This window comes from Anastrepha ludens, chromosome 6 (genome assembly GCF_028408465.1).
Source record: "Anastrepha ludens isolate Willacy chromosome 6, idAnaLude1.1, whole genome shotgun sequence".
NCBI lineage: Eukaryota > Metazoa > Arthropoda > Insecta > Diptera > Tephritidae > Anastrepha > Anastrepha ludens.
In genome coordinates, this window is record NC_071502.1 from 86,105,996 (window position 1) to 86,124,248 (window position 18,253).

At 35.3% G+C, this 18,253-nt stretch overlaps 1 protein-coding gene across 2 annotated transcripts in view; it reads left to right on the forward strand.

Moving 5' to 3' along the window:
* LOC128868193 (leucine-rich repeats and immunoglobulin-like domains protein 3) overlaps positions 1-18,253 on the forward strand; it is a 59,787-nt gene that overhangs the window by 38,485 nt on the left and 3,049 nt on the right. The window contains exons 2-7 of one of the 2 annotated variants that reach the window (XM_054110018.1): positions 2,248-3,503; positions 9,738-9,809; positions 12,446-12,655; positions 14,979-15,122; positions 15,208-16,049; positions 16,125-16,523. In XM_054110018.1, the coding sequence (XP_053965993.1) occupies positions 2,467-3,503; positions 9,738-9,809; positions 12,446-12,655; positions 14,979-15,122; positions 15,208-16,049; positions 16,125-16,523 (2,704 nt within the window). In that variant the 5' untranslated portion in view covers positions 2,248-2,466. The remainder of the gene's footprint in view (positions 1-2,247; positions 3,504-9,737; positions 9,810-12,445; positions 12,656-14,978; positions 15,123-15,207; positions 16,050-16,124; positions 16,524-18,253) is intronic. The other variant, XM_054110019.1, reaches the window with a different exon arrangement.

Sequence of the window (18,253 nt, forward strand, 5' to 3'; positions counted from 1 at the left end):
ATACACTACTGTATTTACACACACCTGAGTATTTTGTCGTTCATTCGCTGCTTTCATTTCTAATTTTGCATTGGTTGGACTATAGAAGTAAGCTCTATGATTTCGTTATCGATGTACATAAACTTAAATGTGTGTGCATGTACATACATATTCACACACTCACAAAAGTTCTTAATTAGCTAATTATTTCGACCGCTTTAAGTGCATTGATCTCTTATTTTGAAGTTTTATTTCTGCTTTGTAACATTGTTTTTGTTTTTTGCTGTTTTCAAATGTTGTTATTTACGCGCTACCATTGAGTTGTATGGACTTTTGCACTTGCTATTTTTTTATTTTTTACTTTAACTTTATTGCTATTTTTGGCGTTTAATTTTATTGCCCTTTTGCGTTTGCTCGAATTGAACTGAATTTAATTTGATCTCTCATTATTTTATTGACATTTGCAACATTCGCAAATTCTCCTTAACTTGCATTCATCCATTGTGCATTTTTGTGGTTGTTTTTCTAGCTGATAAATTTCTACTTTGGCTTTGTTTTTGTGAGTGTTAAAAAACCAAAAATAAAAGTTTTTATTTGTGTGCGTGTTTGGTTATTTTGATTGGGTTCACTTTTTTGACAAAAACGTTCATTTAAGAGATTGCGCATTCATAAATACCTACATACATACATACATATATGATATATGTATGTTTGCATGGGAATATGTGAATAGTAAAAATATTGATAACAATTAGATAAACAATCAAAGGGTCCAAGTTGACGTGGAGCTTAACTTCTTTCAATAATAAACAAAAATAATTAGTTAATAGCAACTATGTTTAGTTTGTTACATAGATAACTGTAAAACAAGCGAAATGGCTCGCTACTCGTGCTCTTACCGTTTTGTTTAAAAGGAGAAACCGTTTACCCCTTCAGTGTAGAACTATAACGCGAACTAAACCTCCTCTTGTCTAAGTGCAAATGCTCTCTCGGTACCACCGCTATGTCAGTTACTTTTCACATGCAGTCCGTAAATAGTTGCATGTATTTTAATCTCCCACAGTTTTGGTTCATTTCAGAAATTTCAGAATCACACTCTCTCACCATACTTGTTTCACGTAGACTTAGGAGTCCGTTCCTTTGTCTAGTATCGTCTGTTTAGCAGACATTGACCTGATTGCTTACAAAATATCCCACGTATACGTTGAAGTCTTCATGATGTCGACTAAGTTTTCTGGTATTATCAGATATTCTGATAGTGCGGCTAAATCGCGTCTGCTAACCGCGAATCGGGCCATACAAAAAAAACTTCAGCCTCCTCCAGGCATACCTGGACATAAAGGCGACTCACGTAGTCTAACGCGATGTACATAGGTACTTCTGGTAGCAACCATGACCTGTCAGCAATGGTGTTAGTTGATTAACAATAAAGCTCGTCATATCTCCGATTTAACCGATTCCAATTAAAAGTAGCGAGCAAGAATGAAAGCAATGGTAGTCGCATTGGACAGGAAAGGTTGAAAAGAAATATCTAATTTTTGAAGACCCCAAGATTTAATTGGTTATTTTTTTTTAATTTTTGGGTCATGGTCACGAACGCAAAAATTGTAAAATATCACAAAAATTAAAGAGACTACAATTTAATTATCTTTTTCTCCTGGCTTGGAAAGTTGAAAACGCATTGTCTCCCGATGTACCCTCGTACTCTCTTATTCTTTACTTTTGACATTTTCTTGCAGAAAAAAAAGTTTTACAATATAATTTATTAGCTTAAAACATCGACCTTGCACTAACTTTAATAGCTACTTTCTTTATTTTCATTTTCGCTCTTATTTGAATATCAATTCCTTTAAACGAACTGTTTTCGTCAGTTATTTTTGCCCCCTTATTTCTGGCAGTCTTCCATTGACAGTGCTGCCAAGCACTCAAACGAGTTGTTCGGTGCGCTCTCAGATAAAATGAAAGAGCAACGACTGATTGGACGTGTGTGTAAATACGTGTGAATTGAGTAGGCAGAATTCTGCTGCCCAATCCCCGATGACGCGGCAGCCGAAGTTACTCTCACAATTTTGCTATCATCCTTGCGTAAACTGATGTTTGAATTTCCTTACTCACTTGCATCAATAAAAAAAAATTTTACTTATCAGGCGCAGTAAAGTTTTTAAATACAATAATATTTACTTTGCCCCACACAACACATCTCACACACCTTTTCACCAAAAACAATAAAATTAATAATTAATATATTTTTATTTTTGTTTTTTGCAGCTTATGAAACAACTGAATTCTAAATATTGGGTTTCTATCAATATGTGGAGAGCCTTTGCAGAAGCCACTATGAGTTTAGAAAATGGCTGCATTGCCAAAATTTAATACTCCAGCCACTATGAGAATGGAATCCGCGTAAAATGGATTCCTAAAATTATTAATTGAGTTAAGAAAAATCCTAAAAAATTGACAAACTTATTGAAAAGCGAAAAGAAAAAAATGAACGCTGACGCCCTCGATTGTGATTGCACAGTAGTAGCGCAGCGACAGCGGCAAAAACAACAAGAATATCAAAATGGGCAAAGGCAAAGTCAACAACGACCAAAGCAAAGGCGGTCGTCGCCGCTATGGCAGTGGCGCGCAACAGAAGCGTGCACCGTGACCACTAACAATAACAACAATTACAACAGTGGCGCAGCCTGCAGCAGCAGTAATTGGCACGCGAAAATTGCAAAGCAAAGACGAAGAAGCAAAATGCCAATGGCTGTGCAAATAAAACATGAAAATAACAGTACTCGCACTAATTACTGCAATTTCATTAAACTCAATCGATTACTAATTGCCATTGTCGGACTATTGATAACACTAGCAGTAGCAACGACAACTACAACAACCACAATAGTAATGATAGCAGCTGTGGCAACAACAAAACCAATATTGAGTGGCACAGTGGCAATGACAGTACCAGCGGCTGCACTGCTCGCGCCAATTTCACTAATTGGTCATATGACAGTCGCAACAGCAGCAGCGGTGCCCGCCTCATCACCACTCTCTGCGCAGCAACAACAACGTCAAATACAACAGCAACAATTGTTTGCGATGCTGACAAAAAATCGTCAAAGCCACACTGGCGAAGTAATCTCAGCGGGTGGAATAGATGTGGGCGGCGGCGGCGGCGGCGAAGGATTACCAGCATCAGCGTTAGCTGCCGCATTTGTTCCCAAGCATTTATTAGAACTAGATGCGGCCGCACCGGAACCCGATGATACGGCGGATAATGCAGATATGTCCTTGGAGACAGCTGGCTTTGTGGCCGATGATGGTCAGCGTTATGAGAAGGCGGTGAAAGCGTTGGCTGCCGCCGTTAACAGCAAAGCCAATGGCAATAGCAATGATAGTAACGGTGGTGGGCGACAGTTTGGTGTGAGTGCATCATCGGATTGCCCAAAAGAATGCAAATGCCTGGATGCATATTTCGATTGCGGTAACCAGCTTTTGGATCGTATTCCTGTATTGCCAACCTACGTGCAAACGCTGTAAGTGTTAATGATTTGGTAATACAATTGGTAATTATCAGATATTTTATGAGGTTGCCAGATGTGCTAATTAATCTAATTGGTTAATAGCTTTTTTTAGAATTCCCTGGTGATCAGTGAGACAACTTGCAGAGTGATAATTATTTTCATTTTTAAATACGAGCAGGCAAGTACTTCTACCGATCTAATGCCCTTCAAGTGAGTTTGAAGCCTTGATTAGCTCGAACTATTTTTCATTTTCCATATATCAAATGATGAATTTCATAAATCGGTATTATTAGAACTACTAATTATTCTTCTTGATTGGCGCTATAACCGATTAAGCGAATAAAATATCGAATGAAATCAGAGTTTCAATATAAAATTGAACAATCCGTCAGTGCTTAGTTGAAGCGCACTTTTTGGTAGTAAAATATCGCGCTTTCACCTCAACTGAAGGAAAAAAGCAAGTCGAGGGAGGAATTTAAGTTTAAAAGTATAGCCTCAGTACCAAACCTTAGATTCAGTACCAAACCCCACATTCGACTACTTTTTATTTTTCTTGCTGTTGCAATTGTATAAAGTATTTCCCCATGTCATGAAATGAATACTCAGGGTACAACGCACAATTTACGTTATTTTCCAGCTAGTTTCTTACCGTAATCGAACTAGTCGAAACATATTCGTTGAAATTGTATATTGGCTTATTCATTTAATTTTTTATTAATATTAGTCAAATCGGAATTTGGAAGTCAATTATGCGCTTTTAACCCATATAACGAATTTTAGAAATGTCAAAAAACAGCTCGTGTATTTTTTCTAGTTTGAAAAAGTGTTGAAAATTTCGTGTAGAGCATCAAATTACGCACTAAACATTCTTCATGTAAGTAGTGAAAACCTGCTACGTATAATCTCGTATTATTTTTTTTTTCATAGTAAATTTTTGGATATAAAAATTATTTATTGGTGAAAATAATGAAACTTTACGAAGTTCAAAAGATATTAATGAGAAAAATATAAAAAACACAAAAAAGAAACATTTTTGTCTAAAGTAATAATACATTTGGGGCATTCATTCTATAGTATAGAGTGGAAAAATGATTTCGTTTTCTTTACATATTTTTCCATACTTCATACTTTCGAGTAGCCACTTACAATATCCTCTCCGGTTGATTCCCAAAAATCTGTGATTCAGGGCATTGTTGCATGTGCATTGTAACTAAAAAAGTTAAAAGTATTAATTAATTTTTTTGTTCCCTTTATCACTAAGCTTGTGATTCCAACTTCTGAACCTCTATGGTAACGAAAAATTTTAGTTTTAAAATTTATTATGAAAGGTTTTTTTAAGAACTTGAGAGCTTAAAATGATAATATAAAACAGAAATATTGTTGGAAGGAATTTTTTTATTATAATCTGAAAGGTAATTTCATGGAATTTATTTTTTGATTATATCCGGCATATGTCCGCCGCGGCTACGACTTACATGGTTCATCCAACAGCCCAATTTTGGACTACTTTTTCCAATAAATCTGAATAATAAGTCCAATGAGCCCAAGAAGTAAAAATGTCATTTGACTTCAATACTTGCACGAGTTGTATTTTAACCCTCCGTTGGGCACCTGGGTCTGGTCAGACTTTTTCGACTTTGGACGTGAATTGAACATATTTCTATTATAGCTAACGACTTGAGCTTTCAGGTAGCTTCCTAAAATTAAATTTTCCATCGATTTATGGATCTAACCTTTTAAAAAGGATCCTCAAAAAATGCAAAAAAGGCGGGCCCGTTTGCCCAACCGAAGGTTTTAAAAAAGGTGTCGAACGGAAGGCCCAATCAGCAAAAATTCGACGCAAGCGAAGGTTATTTGGCTTCAATTCTTGCACGAGCTGTATTTTATTGGCACTTAAATCTAGATCCTTACGTAAAATTTTCCACGTAATGGAAGGGCAAAGGTCAACAAGTTGAGAACGACCGAGAATCAACATTTTGGCCTCTTCTTCAACTCTTCGCTCTATGAACTTCGCGAAATCTTAACAGATTTATTTTTCTCAAATTAAATTTCCACAATTAGAAGCGTTTCTTTGGCGTTAAACGATTCATGATGACTTGCCAAACCTTACTGAACAGAAATGTCAACAGAGTTTGCCATCCTCAGCTGTCAAACCATAGTTATCGATATCGACAGTTTTCATGAAGTTAAAAAACACCCGCTACTTGCATACGTGCATACATCGTAAATGCCAGTTCCTTTTAATTAGAAACAAATTTATGAAGCACCTTTTTCGTTATGGCACACTGTTTTCCTCTGCGAAGACCAACAGATACTGAAATTATCCGGCTGATATAATTGCGGAACATTTTAACTCTCCATCGATCCTGGCAACTTAATATTTTTAGGATTTTTAAAAATAAGGGTCCAAATTACCCACACGAATAAGAAATATTTGAATAAAAGACAATATTAATGGCAAAGAAGATAATATTAATGGTGAATGTGGTTTAGTATGGTTTTTCTGTCAAATAATTTAGATCAACTTGAAACCAAATTAAGAAAACTTCAGAAAAGTTGTGACGCGTAGGAGCAAAACGATAGGTGGTTCAATACTCTATAGCTCATCCTCTTTTATATTTAATGCTATGCCGCATTCTTGTCTTTTTTTTCTCGTCATATTTTGTCACGCATTTCCTATGATGATTTATAATTTTTGCAAATGGCGCCATACAAATGTCCATCATTCAAAATATTTTCTTTACTTAGTTAAAAAATTATTCAAAAACAAAATTTAATGATTAATTTTACGTCACCTTGCAGAATAAAATACCTACATATTTCATATTTTTTTTAATACTGAGCCTTTTTGCTGTCACAGGTTGGGCAAGTAATTGACATTAATTTTCATTTAGCGTAAATATGAAATGTTTTATATTTTTATTTTACACAGCTAATGCTTAGGTATAATAACAATGAACATGAATTATCGCCTTACTGATAAAAAAGCTGAATTGCTCCCGTCATGTCATTTTGGCTCAAATTTCCGGTGCAGCAGTGAAATATTCAATGTACAGTTTTACTGCTTTTGTTGTTGGTATTTCAATGGAAACATTTTAAAGCAAAGACAGGCATATTTCGTTAATGCAAAACATTATATGTATTATATAAGGTAACCCTGCAAAGGGCTCCGCCAAATTAATTGGAGTTCAGAAATGCTTGCGAGTTTCTCAAATTTCTGTTATCTAATTTCTGAAATCCAAAATTATAAAGTGGAATTTAAAATTTTTAAATTAAGAGGGTCGCTATACATGAAAACAAATTAGTTAACTAAGAAAGGTGCGATTGATTTGAGATTTGAAGCTTTTAAAAATTTTCACCCCATTTGACCCCTTTAAAAAATTAATTAATTCAAGTTTTTTGCATCCTGTTTTAAATATTTTGTATTACTCGCAAATACCACTTTTTCTGGGTAAGCACTTATCAAAAAACCGACCTGTTTGATTCTTAAAAATTGGGAGAATGCACAAAAGAATACAAATTTTAACCAATTTTTTAATACGTAGATGACATTTTAACAAAGCGAATAAGTTGACCCTCATAGCCATAAATTGTGAAAAATTGTTCTTGAAAGCATTAATTTTTTTTGGCGTGCGTTATTTTAAATTTTACTCTTTTATTTGAGTTATTTTTCTTCAAGCAATTCTTACAGTGTTTGGTTGAAGCAATATGGCTTTATGGTGTTAGTAATTTTGTATAAAAGAGCGATTATTGGCCCTATACTGCATGTGTTGATTAGGTTTTTCACGGGCGGGTCTCGTACGTATAGTTTTCCGTGTATAAGTTTGATACAACTAATTGGCGAAGTAATGTACTTGTAGGTCAGCAATTAGCCACCACAGCAACCACCCTAACCTCGGCTAAAGGCAGAAGCACCTCCTAGGCATGTCAGAAGTCATCTCTTCCAAATCACCGCCGCCATCCAGATATACATAAAACAGCTACTGGATTTGACGGCATATAGCATATCATTCAATTATCACCCTGCATTTTATTTTTTTATAATTTAAAGTTTTATTCAATGTTGAAAATTTTTTACGAATTGAAGTGGGAAAGGCTTACAGTTCAAATCAATTCATTTACTCGAATCTGTCTCAAAATACATATTTTAGGTCAAGTAAAAATAAAATATGAGGTCAATTTTCTCCATATTGAATATTCTGCGATTGAGTCCTCGTGAAGTCATAGCCCGCCTCTATTGGTAACGAACTAGTTTATTTTATTTTCACAAGCCTCCCTTTGCACCATTAGGAAAATATTGCAATTATTTGAGATAAGGAGATAATTGATTAGTGCCAGGTCTGGACTATTCTGCGAATCCGACGAGAACTTCTCATTCTAACTCTCAAAGCTTCTGTTGCGTCTGTTCTTTAATTCATACGAGTAGGGAAAGTATGCTCGTCAATTCTGGCCACTTCTAGTTGATCATCTGCTTCAATCTGGTCAGTTGTTGAAGGTAGAAGTTCGGGTTGAGTATTTGATCCTGATAGATAGTCGACTTCAATCAGTAATTTTTTTGAAAGTAAAAATCCGATAGCAGCAGAACATTGATGATTCTTTTTCTTAGGAAACAGAAAACCCTCTTGGCCGTTAATCCGAAAAATAATGATTGTTTGGGTCGGTTAACTATACCTCGTCGGTTACTATACCTTTCGAAAATTGTTCGACTTCATTATATTTCGGCAAAGAATCGCAGGCATCAATTCGATTCAAAAGCTCTTGCGCATCAACCCAAAGCTCGTGTGGCACCCATAAAATGAGTTTCTCCTTAAGACCAACCTTATATCAGACGATTTTTTTAACTGTATGAGAACTATCGACATCGAAAACTATGGTTTTACAGCTGAGAATGGCAAACTGTATTGACATTTCTGTTCAGTAAGGTTTGACAAGCCATCACGAATCGTTTAACGCCAGAAAAACGCTTCTGAATTTTGGGAATTTACTTTGAAACAAATAAATTTATTCGCGAAGTTTATGGAGCACTTCGCCCATTTTACGTTAGGTTTACAAGCTGGCGGCATCATCGGTGCTTTTTTTTCGAAATGAGGAAGGAGCTGCCGTTACGATGAATGGCGAGCGCTGTCGAGTCTTGCTGACTGAATTTTTGTTTCCAAAAATTAATCAGCTAAGCATCGACGACATTTGGTGCCAACCAGAACTGATCGATAGTAACTCGTAGCCGCAAAGGACGTATGCCGGACATGAGATTCAAAAAATAAATGGCATGAAATTATCTCACAGATTACCATAAAAAATTACCTCCAATAATATTTCTAAAATGATAATTTTGAGTTCTCAAGCTCTTAAAAAACACCCGATACAAAAGATTCCAAACGGTTTTCTAGCTAGTTTTCAGTTCCTGTGGAATGGAATAAGAGCTTAGGTGCTGGCCTGATTCGACGATTGACCTACTAGGTCTCATTTTATCACCCAAATTACCCAACCGGGATAGGTGGAACAACAGCTTTGCTGTAGCATTCGATATTGTATTGAGTCCACAAAGTGATAGTGAAGGGCTCTAAATAATGTATGAAATTTCCCCTTTTTTAAACTCCATTTCAGAACGTTGTGACACAAACTGGCTCAACCAAACAAAAAGGATATTTTTTGAAGTGTAATGCCACCTTAAAATTCCTGTATAGTGTGATGCGATGCAATTCATACATCTTGAGGTATGGTTCACTAAAAAGACCTCGCGGAAGAGGTCAGCATCAACTACGTTTACCTTAAGAGCTTTATTGTTGTTTTGGATTTTAAAAGTACCACATAGCATCAGATCTTCCTGGTATTGACACTTTTGAGGTAATGTTTGAGATTATGATTTTGAAAAGTACCTCTTAAGGTCAAGAGAGTCACCCTGTTCTCATTGACTCATACTTTTTTTGGCATTATTTAGATCTGTCTTCCGCTATCTCACTTTGATCTAAACTGCCTTTTCATCCACAGCAACTTTGCCATCTCTAGAATCTCCGTAATGCTAAAATCTTAGTGCATTTATGCTGGAAAAAATTGTGTCTGCTCCCCCATAAATTTAGATGAAATACTTACATATTTTTCTTTTAATACTCAGCAAGCTAAATATTAAAATATTCTATCTCTCAGGGCATATGAATGGACGTCTGGCATTAGTTTCTTAAATAACGGAATTCATAAAAAATAAATACATTTAAATTCATGAATTGTTTGTCTTTTTTTACTTTTTAGCGAATTGGTTGGCAATAAACTGAACAACACGAGTGTGCTGCAGATAAAGAATCTAACGGAATTAATAAAACTGTACGTAGTAAATATAAGAGACTTCAAAACATGTTACTAGTTATCAAATGTCGCTTGTCTTGCAAAAAAAGTCTTACACCGAAAGCAAAACATACAGTTAGGTAAAAAATAATAAGAACAGCGACACCACGAATCAGAATTTGATGCAAAAGCAAGTTAAGCTATTAATGTCTGCCCATAGGCCATGCTGTGGGACTTTTTGAAAATTTGTAGAGAAGTTCATATAATATATAGTACGTCCGGCTCACTTGATTAGGAGCAATAATTTTTATGGAAGAAAATGGTTATTAAAGCAACCGTACTTGATCTAGTAATCCAAGATTTTCTGATAATTCAAGTGAATACTGTATTTTACTCGAAAATAAACATGCATCAAAATATTATTCCGGCTAACGGTATTCGCAGCAGTAAAAATTTAGGAGTTGTAATATTCTACGTGATTTATTGGTTCGCTTGAATGGAGGCACTAACCAAATAAAAAAATAATAATAATACATAAATATAGGAAATTTGGTTGTTTTTACATTTATTATTTAAAGCTTAATAGTTTGTGCTGCCACCTTGTTTATAAGTTACTACATAAATACGTTAGCGAATGGATTTGTACAAATTCTCTAGATAGCCTCATGAAATTTCATACCAGGTCGTTTTAACGATTCGAATGGAAACATTTTTGTTTTCAAATTGTTGCCCATTCGCATAAACTTTACGAGTAAGTCATCCCCATAGATTTTCAATAATGTTCAGATCTGGGGAATACGGTGGCCATGCCAAAGTTTCAACGTTTTGGGACGCAATCCAAGTTTTGACCGCACTTCAAGTGTGTACAAGTGCATTACCCTGCTGAAAGGCCCTATTAATAGGCCCAAATGTTTCACGAATCTCGGGAAAGGATGATTCCAACAGAGCTTTATAGCTGTTTCTCGTCATTTTGTAGTCAACAATTTTCAACTCGAACGCGCCAGAGTACGATATGGCTCCACATGTCATAAATCCACCTTCACGACTGTGATGTCGACTCAAGTATCTTTCCTGCTTTCTTAAGTCATGGAAATAGTAATTTTATCCATCTGACCCATCCAGATCGAACTTCTTTTCGACACTAAAACCTACTTTTGTCATTCACCGGTATCGTTATTTTTAACAGAACTCCTAGTCACGTGGTCCCTTCCAAAATCGGGCGGCGTGCCTTGCGAAACTTATTAAAAGGTAGTTTTTTTGTAACTTTGAAGGCCATGTGCAGGCTGAAACACAATGGAAATTGGTACGGCCCCTGTGCGGCATTGGACAACAGAGAAGGCATGGACTTCGATTCTCGTCATGCCCCTTGATTCCTTCCCATCAAGAGTCGGACTGGAAAAGAGATACAGTGTGGTGCTGCCATAGGCTCAATTGTGGGCACACTCTGAAAATAAGCTCGGCAAACACTGTTTTCGCATTTTCACGGATGGCTTCTGGGCACGGTTTGGGCTATGGTGTCTACGTGGAATCCAGCGGGACAAAAATGAACTCTGCTCTTGGAATGCACTTATCTGTGTATACTATTCAAGAAGTGATGAACTTTGTTGTGGAAACAGATGGAGAGGCAGATTTGTATGTGTCTGCAGCGTCAGCAAAGCTGCGCTCATGGCCTTAGACAACTCTCCAACCATTTCAAGGGCAGTTGAGTCCTGTAAATCCAAGCTGAACTATGTCGGTAGACATAATATCCTGATGCTAACATGGGTCCTGGGACACGTGAGTATCGCGCTACCTGCCTCTCCTTTTTGCAGCCATTAAAGCCACGGTTAGCAAACGGGTTACTTTAACCCACAAGCGAGCCTGGCAGGCTGAGAAAGGCTGCAGATGGACAAAAGTGATGTGACTGTCGCAAATCCTCCTCTCATTAAGCAGAAGGGACTGCAAAAGGTGGGCATCTCAGACAGAGCGCTCTGCCCAGAACGTGGAGAGGAGGGTGACCACTTCCTGTGCGTCCGCCGGGCCTTTGCTCGAATCAGGCTTGAGGTCTTTGGCATTGATGTGTTAAGAAGTGACCACAATGGCTTCTTGGCACCACAAGAACCCGAGTGCAGTACAATGTCTTAGTGCTGTACTTGCTAGTCTGCCCCGACAAAAAACAAAATCAAAAACGTTTACCATACCGGAAATCTGCAACGGGTATTTAGATGCTCAATAGCGTGAGTGGGGTTCTTAGAGAATGGAAAAAGAAATGTGTCATTAATGGCGGTTAAAATTACCAAATAGCAAATGCGCTGATATATCGTTTTCAATTTAAAAAAATGTTGCGAAAAGTTTCTTACTAGTCCAAAAAATTTAAAAAAATACAATTTCTCCAATCTTACTTCCTTACGCTTCAAATTTCGGTATTGCATATCATTATCTCTATTATTATGCACATAACTGTATGCATCTATGTATGAGTGTAGCAAAAGTGCAATAGTCACGTATTTGACTTTATTAAATTAATTTCTTTCATGAACACTATGAGTCGTACAATGTATCATAGGTTTGGATTAATGCAATTATTCTATTGTACATATCTACATATTTCTTTTCCTTCGTCGCTCCTCCACATCTTGTCTGCCACCAATTCGTGATCATTTTACTTACTTTTTATTTGTTTACTTTTTTATTAGCACGCTAAAGCGCAACCAACTGGAAAGTGTTCCCGTATTCAGTGAACTGATCGCTCTGAAGCAGCTCAATTTAGCTAATAATCGCATACAGCGCATTAGCAGTGCGGCATTGGAAGCCTTACCGAAGCTGAAAACTTTAGATTTGTCCAGAAATTTTTTGCACGCTGTGGAGTCCAGTTATTTTCCACCAAACAACCGTTTGGCGCATCTGTAAGTGCACTTGATATATGTATTTTTCGCCTTATTTCATTATTCATATGTATGTGTGTGTGGGTTATTAACATCCCCATATAAAAGTTAACATAGCATAAAATAGCTTAGGTTTTAAACGTATTTATAAATTTGTAGAATTATTGGCCCTTACACACTCTTTGGGTGTTTGGACGAGTCATCCTCCTAAATATTTGTGGTGTATGTCTTGATGTTTTCCACAAATGCAGGAACCTACCGAACCCAAGCCATTGTCTGCCGGTCTTGTGGCCGATATTAAAAAAATGTTTCTATAAATTATCATTTTAATTTACAAATACTTTGGAATGGGACAGTCAGCTAATATTTTTTTAAATTAAAAATGAAATTATTAAAAATTATCTGAATGCTGCACAAAGCTCACTACTTTTTGACATGAGACTAAATGCCGATATATTTTTGTGATATTCGCTGAGCACAGAACAACGTATATTTGGGTTGCTTTTGTTTCCACTTTTCTTAAAAACCTCACGTGCTAGAGACTTCGTTCTATACTCAAATTAAAGCTTAAATCTGCCACTACAAAAACCATATACAATTCCTTCTAAAACAAAAAGTAACGGTTTGGAATAAAAAGGGGTTAACCCTTTAAGACCCAATGAAGATCAAATTATTGAATTACTTTAAGTTAAGTTCATAAAAATTACTATTCTGGGGTTTTTGTGGAGGTTAATTACAAATCCACCAGCAGTTTTTCAAAATTCCAAATGGCGAACTAAATTCGAAAAACTTAAGTTAAAGCCCTGAAAATTACAGCGTGGTTGTGCCTTAATGCCCGGATTTGAGGAAATTGGGGTAAAAGCATACAAGCACACTTTGGAACAGCTTATGCACATAATTAATGAATCATTTAAAAAAAGATTTTTTATATTAATTGAAAAGCAAAATTAAATATAAAAATATAGTGCTCGTATTTGCTGAAAAAACGTCATAACTTAAAAAATCGGAAATTCAAACGAAACACATTTGTTCGTAGCTTTCGCCTTCCTTTTTTTTAAAAAAGAAGAGTTGGTCGTTTTGGGTTTTGGCACTCTTGCAGCAAATGAGCGATAGGCATGAGGACTTTTCTATGAGTCCTTAAAAAAATTTATAAAACCAAACTGTTTTTTTGGTTTTTTTAGTATTATTTTTTTATTATTACTATTTTTTGTTATTTTATTATTACTATTTTTTGTTATTTTATTAAAATTATTAGTTTTTTTCTTTGTTTTGTACTATTTTTTTGTTGTTTTTTATTATAATTGTTATTATTTTTTTTTTATCTTTTGTTGGTTTTTATTATTTTCTTATTGTTGTTTTATATCATCTGTCTTTAATTTTTTTGTTATTTCATATTTTTTGATTCTATTTTTTATTTTTACTTTTGTTTTTATTTTTATTTTGCTTTTATTATCATTTTGTTTTTATTGCTTTTGTTATTGTTTATTTTTCTTAGGTAAAACAAATTTTTGTTTTATTTTTAGTTTTAATTTTTCTTGTTTTATATTATTAGTTTTAATCTTTTTGTTGTTTTTATTGTTGTTATTTTTGTTTTTATACAATTTTTTTTGTCTGTTATTTGTTTATTAGTTTTTTTTTAATTTAAATTTTTTTAATTGTATTGTTTTTTATTGCTTTTTTTATTTCTTAAAAAAAATTTTTTGTTTTATTTTTTTGTTGTTGTTTTTTATTTTTATTATTGTTTGTTTTTTGTAACATATTTTTTTTATTGTTTTTATATTATTATTTTTTTTTGCATTGTTTTGCTTGTTTTTTACAATATTATTGTAAGTTATAATAATTTTTGTTTTGTTAGTTATAAGTTAAGTTTTTCGTTTTTTTATTTATTTATTGATTTTTTTTGTTTTTTCATTATAATTTTTTTCTTATTTCTTATATAAAAAATATTTTTTGTTTTATTTTTATTTTCTCTTGATTTTTTATTTTTGTTGTTTTAGATTATGTTTTTTGTTTTTAATTTTTTTTGATGTTTTGTATTATTGTTATTAGCTAGTGTCATCTCTTGAGTGGTTTAAGGACTTATTTAATGACCGTCGTAGCATTTGAAAGATCCGTACTTATATAAACTTTCATGCCACGATCTTAAAGCAATTTTTACACTGCATCTCAAAGACAGAGAGAGCTTGTCAAACAAATTACGCTTGTTTTCTCACTCAAAAATTTAAATTAAGAAAATATGTATCAAAATTTAAGAAAAGTATAATATTATTTAATCCCTTGAAATATTAAAATTTCTTTACAAAATTTCTGCCCATAAAATCTCATTTTCAATTTATTTTACCAGCATACTCAACTCAAACGAAATTAGGAGTATCGATGAAGACGCTTTTCAGCACTTAGGTGATTTATTGGACTTGGAATTGAATAACAATCGCTTGACAGCTTTACCGGCAGGTGTTTTTCGTACACTGCACAGGTTGCGCAAACTGTAAGTGAACTATGAAAAATAAAATAAAATATATTACCAACTTAACCCCTTTGCACACACCCCTAACTTTATACACTCTTTACAGGTCATTGAATAACAATCATCTTGAAATCAACTGGTCCACATTTCGTGGCCTCTCATCACTTCAAAAACTCTTCCTCAAGTCCAATAATATACGCATACTGCAAGATGGCGTTTTCTATGTCATGCACGCAATCGAAACGATTGAACTGGACCACAATAGCATCACCTCTCTGAGCCGTCAGGGGCTATTCAATCTGACCAAATTGCACCATTTGAGTCTATCGAATAATTCCATCACGCGTATCGAACCAGATACATGGGAATTCACACAATCGCTCATTTCACTCGATCTGTCACACAACAACATTAGCGAATTCAAGCCACAACATTTGGATTGTCTCAAACGTTTGCGGCACTTAAATTTGGGTCATAACAAAATTCAATATCTGGCTGATAATACATTTGATTGTGTGAAAAATTTAGAGGACTTGAATTTGCGACGCAACAAACTCGCCTGGATTATCGAAGACCAGGGTGCAACGCCGCCATTCAAAGCATTGCGCAAGCTGAAGAAACTGGATTTGTATGGCAATAACTTGAAGCAAATTATGGGTAAATCACTAAGCGGCCTGGGCAATTTGGAGTCGCTCAACTTAGGCGACAATGCATTGGCCTCCATACAATCGGGCGCCTTCGATCACATGCTACATCTGCAAAAATTAAATTTCAAATCTTTGAACTTTATTTGCGACTGTGAGTTATTGTGGTTTCATCGCTGGCTACGCAGCAACGAACAATCGACAACCGGCACGCAAGTGCAATCGGAAAATGCGGTATGCGGCTATCCAGAGGCTCTGTTCGATCGTCAACTGTTGACGCTGAGCACCAATGAATTGTTGTGTGGTAAGTGAGAAACCTTAAACTGAGCCATACAAATTTGAAGTTTAAGTTAATAACAAAACTCTTCGCTACTTTTAGCCAACTCACCCAAACCAGCCATCATACAGGAGCCATCTAATCAGCTCACTGTGAAAGGTGGGAATATTACAATGGAGTGCATAGGTATTTCACCAACGGCAGCGTCGTTGGCTGCAGCCGATGAGTTGAAGATTAAGTGGCGTCATGACAACCAAAATATACGCGAACGCGAGCGCGGCCACTTATTTGCAACGCATCGCAGTGACGCTGGATTTGGAGGCGACAGTTATAGTACCACCGAAACGCGTATACGTCAAGACCATGCTACCAACCAGACTACAATTATCGGCTACTTGCGCCTGTACAACGTCAGCTATGCGAATGCAGGGCGCTACCAATGTGTCGTTTCGAACGCATTTGGCACGACGTACTCACAAAAGTTCAAAATTTCTATTTTAAGTAAGTTAATTAGCTGTTAAGGAGGTTACAACAATTTAGGTTTATTCTTTTGTGATCCATCGAGCTTTGTTCGTATAACAGCTGTTTTGTTGCAGTCTAACCGTTGGAGTCGAAATAGATATAAGGATATTATTCAGTCATGTCTATCTGCTCACTACACATCGAGCTAAAAGTAGTTATCTCAACAAAAATTTGGCGCACGTGGATGACTGCGTGCAAGTTTGCTATTTCCAAAGGTTGAAATCGGCCATTTAGATTTTCAGCAAGTAATAGAAACAATTACACTTCGAGGAGAAAAGCGGTTTAAAGGGGTCTTTCAAAAGACGTGCCTAGATCCTAAATGTTTAAAAATAAATCATATACAAATTTAGATTCTTTCAGGTTTTACTATTTTTATTAAAAATACGGCTGTTAACAAATATATGTGAAAAATGGCATTATTCAAATATCCACCATGAACGCATCTACAGGTCTACGAGTAAAATCCGCCAAACTCTCGATTCATGAATGCTTAGTTGTTGAGAACGTTGAGATATCGATGTTGAAGGTTGTTGAACAACACTTTGGGCTACAGCAGCAATTCTCAAAAGAACGTCCAGTTTTTGGTCTGACAGTCCTTATTCTATTCTCGACAGATTAAGTTTCTCAACAACCTTTGAGCTGTGAATTCATTCGAACGTTTATTTCCACCAAAAAAACCACAAATTGTGCGCTCCTCCATATTCATATTAATATTCATGCTTAAATGAATATTCAAATTCGTTTTTGAAAAAAAAAAAAAAAAAAAAACATAAATAAAATGGCGGCCCTACAGCTACTCAAACGTGGCTCCTTGAATTTGCGTCGTGGAATGTGCAGTCTCCTGTAATTTCAAAAACTCAAATTAAGCAAACAAAATTTTTTCATTAAAATGAGTTATTCCGCTTGCACTTACCTATTTTTAACAAAAAAAATTAAAATTTGAAATGAAAAAGAAAAACAAATTACACTTTTTTTTTATAAACAAATTGATCAAAACAATATTTTTAGTTATAATTAATAGAAAATTTGAGGTACATGCAAAGGCAAATATGTTAAAGAATATCCCTATGAAGTTTTAGGTTGATATCTTGATTACTATTTGAGTTATATTCGACAGCGCGGAAAAAAATGGATTTCAAGAAAAAACTCGATTATAATTTTCGTTCTAAATCATCTTTCGTTCGACGCTCATCACTTCACTGACTTTAGTGAGAGATAATAGAAGATCAGAAGAATTGTTTAACCTCTCAAGAGAGAACATCTCGAAGGCCGTGACTTCTGTCACCGGTCATTGGCTGGTAGGTCGGCACTCTTCTAGGCTAGAAATATTTTCGTATGATTACTGCAGAAGTTGTAGAGACGAGGAAGAGGAAGAAACAGTAGAACACCTCCTCTGTAATTGTCCCGTCTTGGCTAGGAGTAGAGCAAGGTTGTTAGTAAAATACCATTTTGACCTTTTCCGGCGTTGGGATAAAACCTGTCAACCTGTCGCAGGGGAGTCTAACTGTGGTACCACAACGGACTTAGAAGGTCTAAGTAAGTTGGCTAATCTAAACCGACTGCGACTCACCTGAACTATTTGACTGCCATCTTTCCAATTCCCCTTGCAGAAACAAATATCAAATCCATTCACCGATTGACTTCTTATTTAAAAATTAAAAAAAAAAAAATTATAAAAAGTCTAAAAAACCGTTTGTCTCATAAGTAAA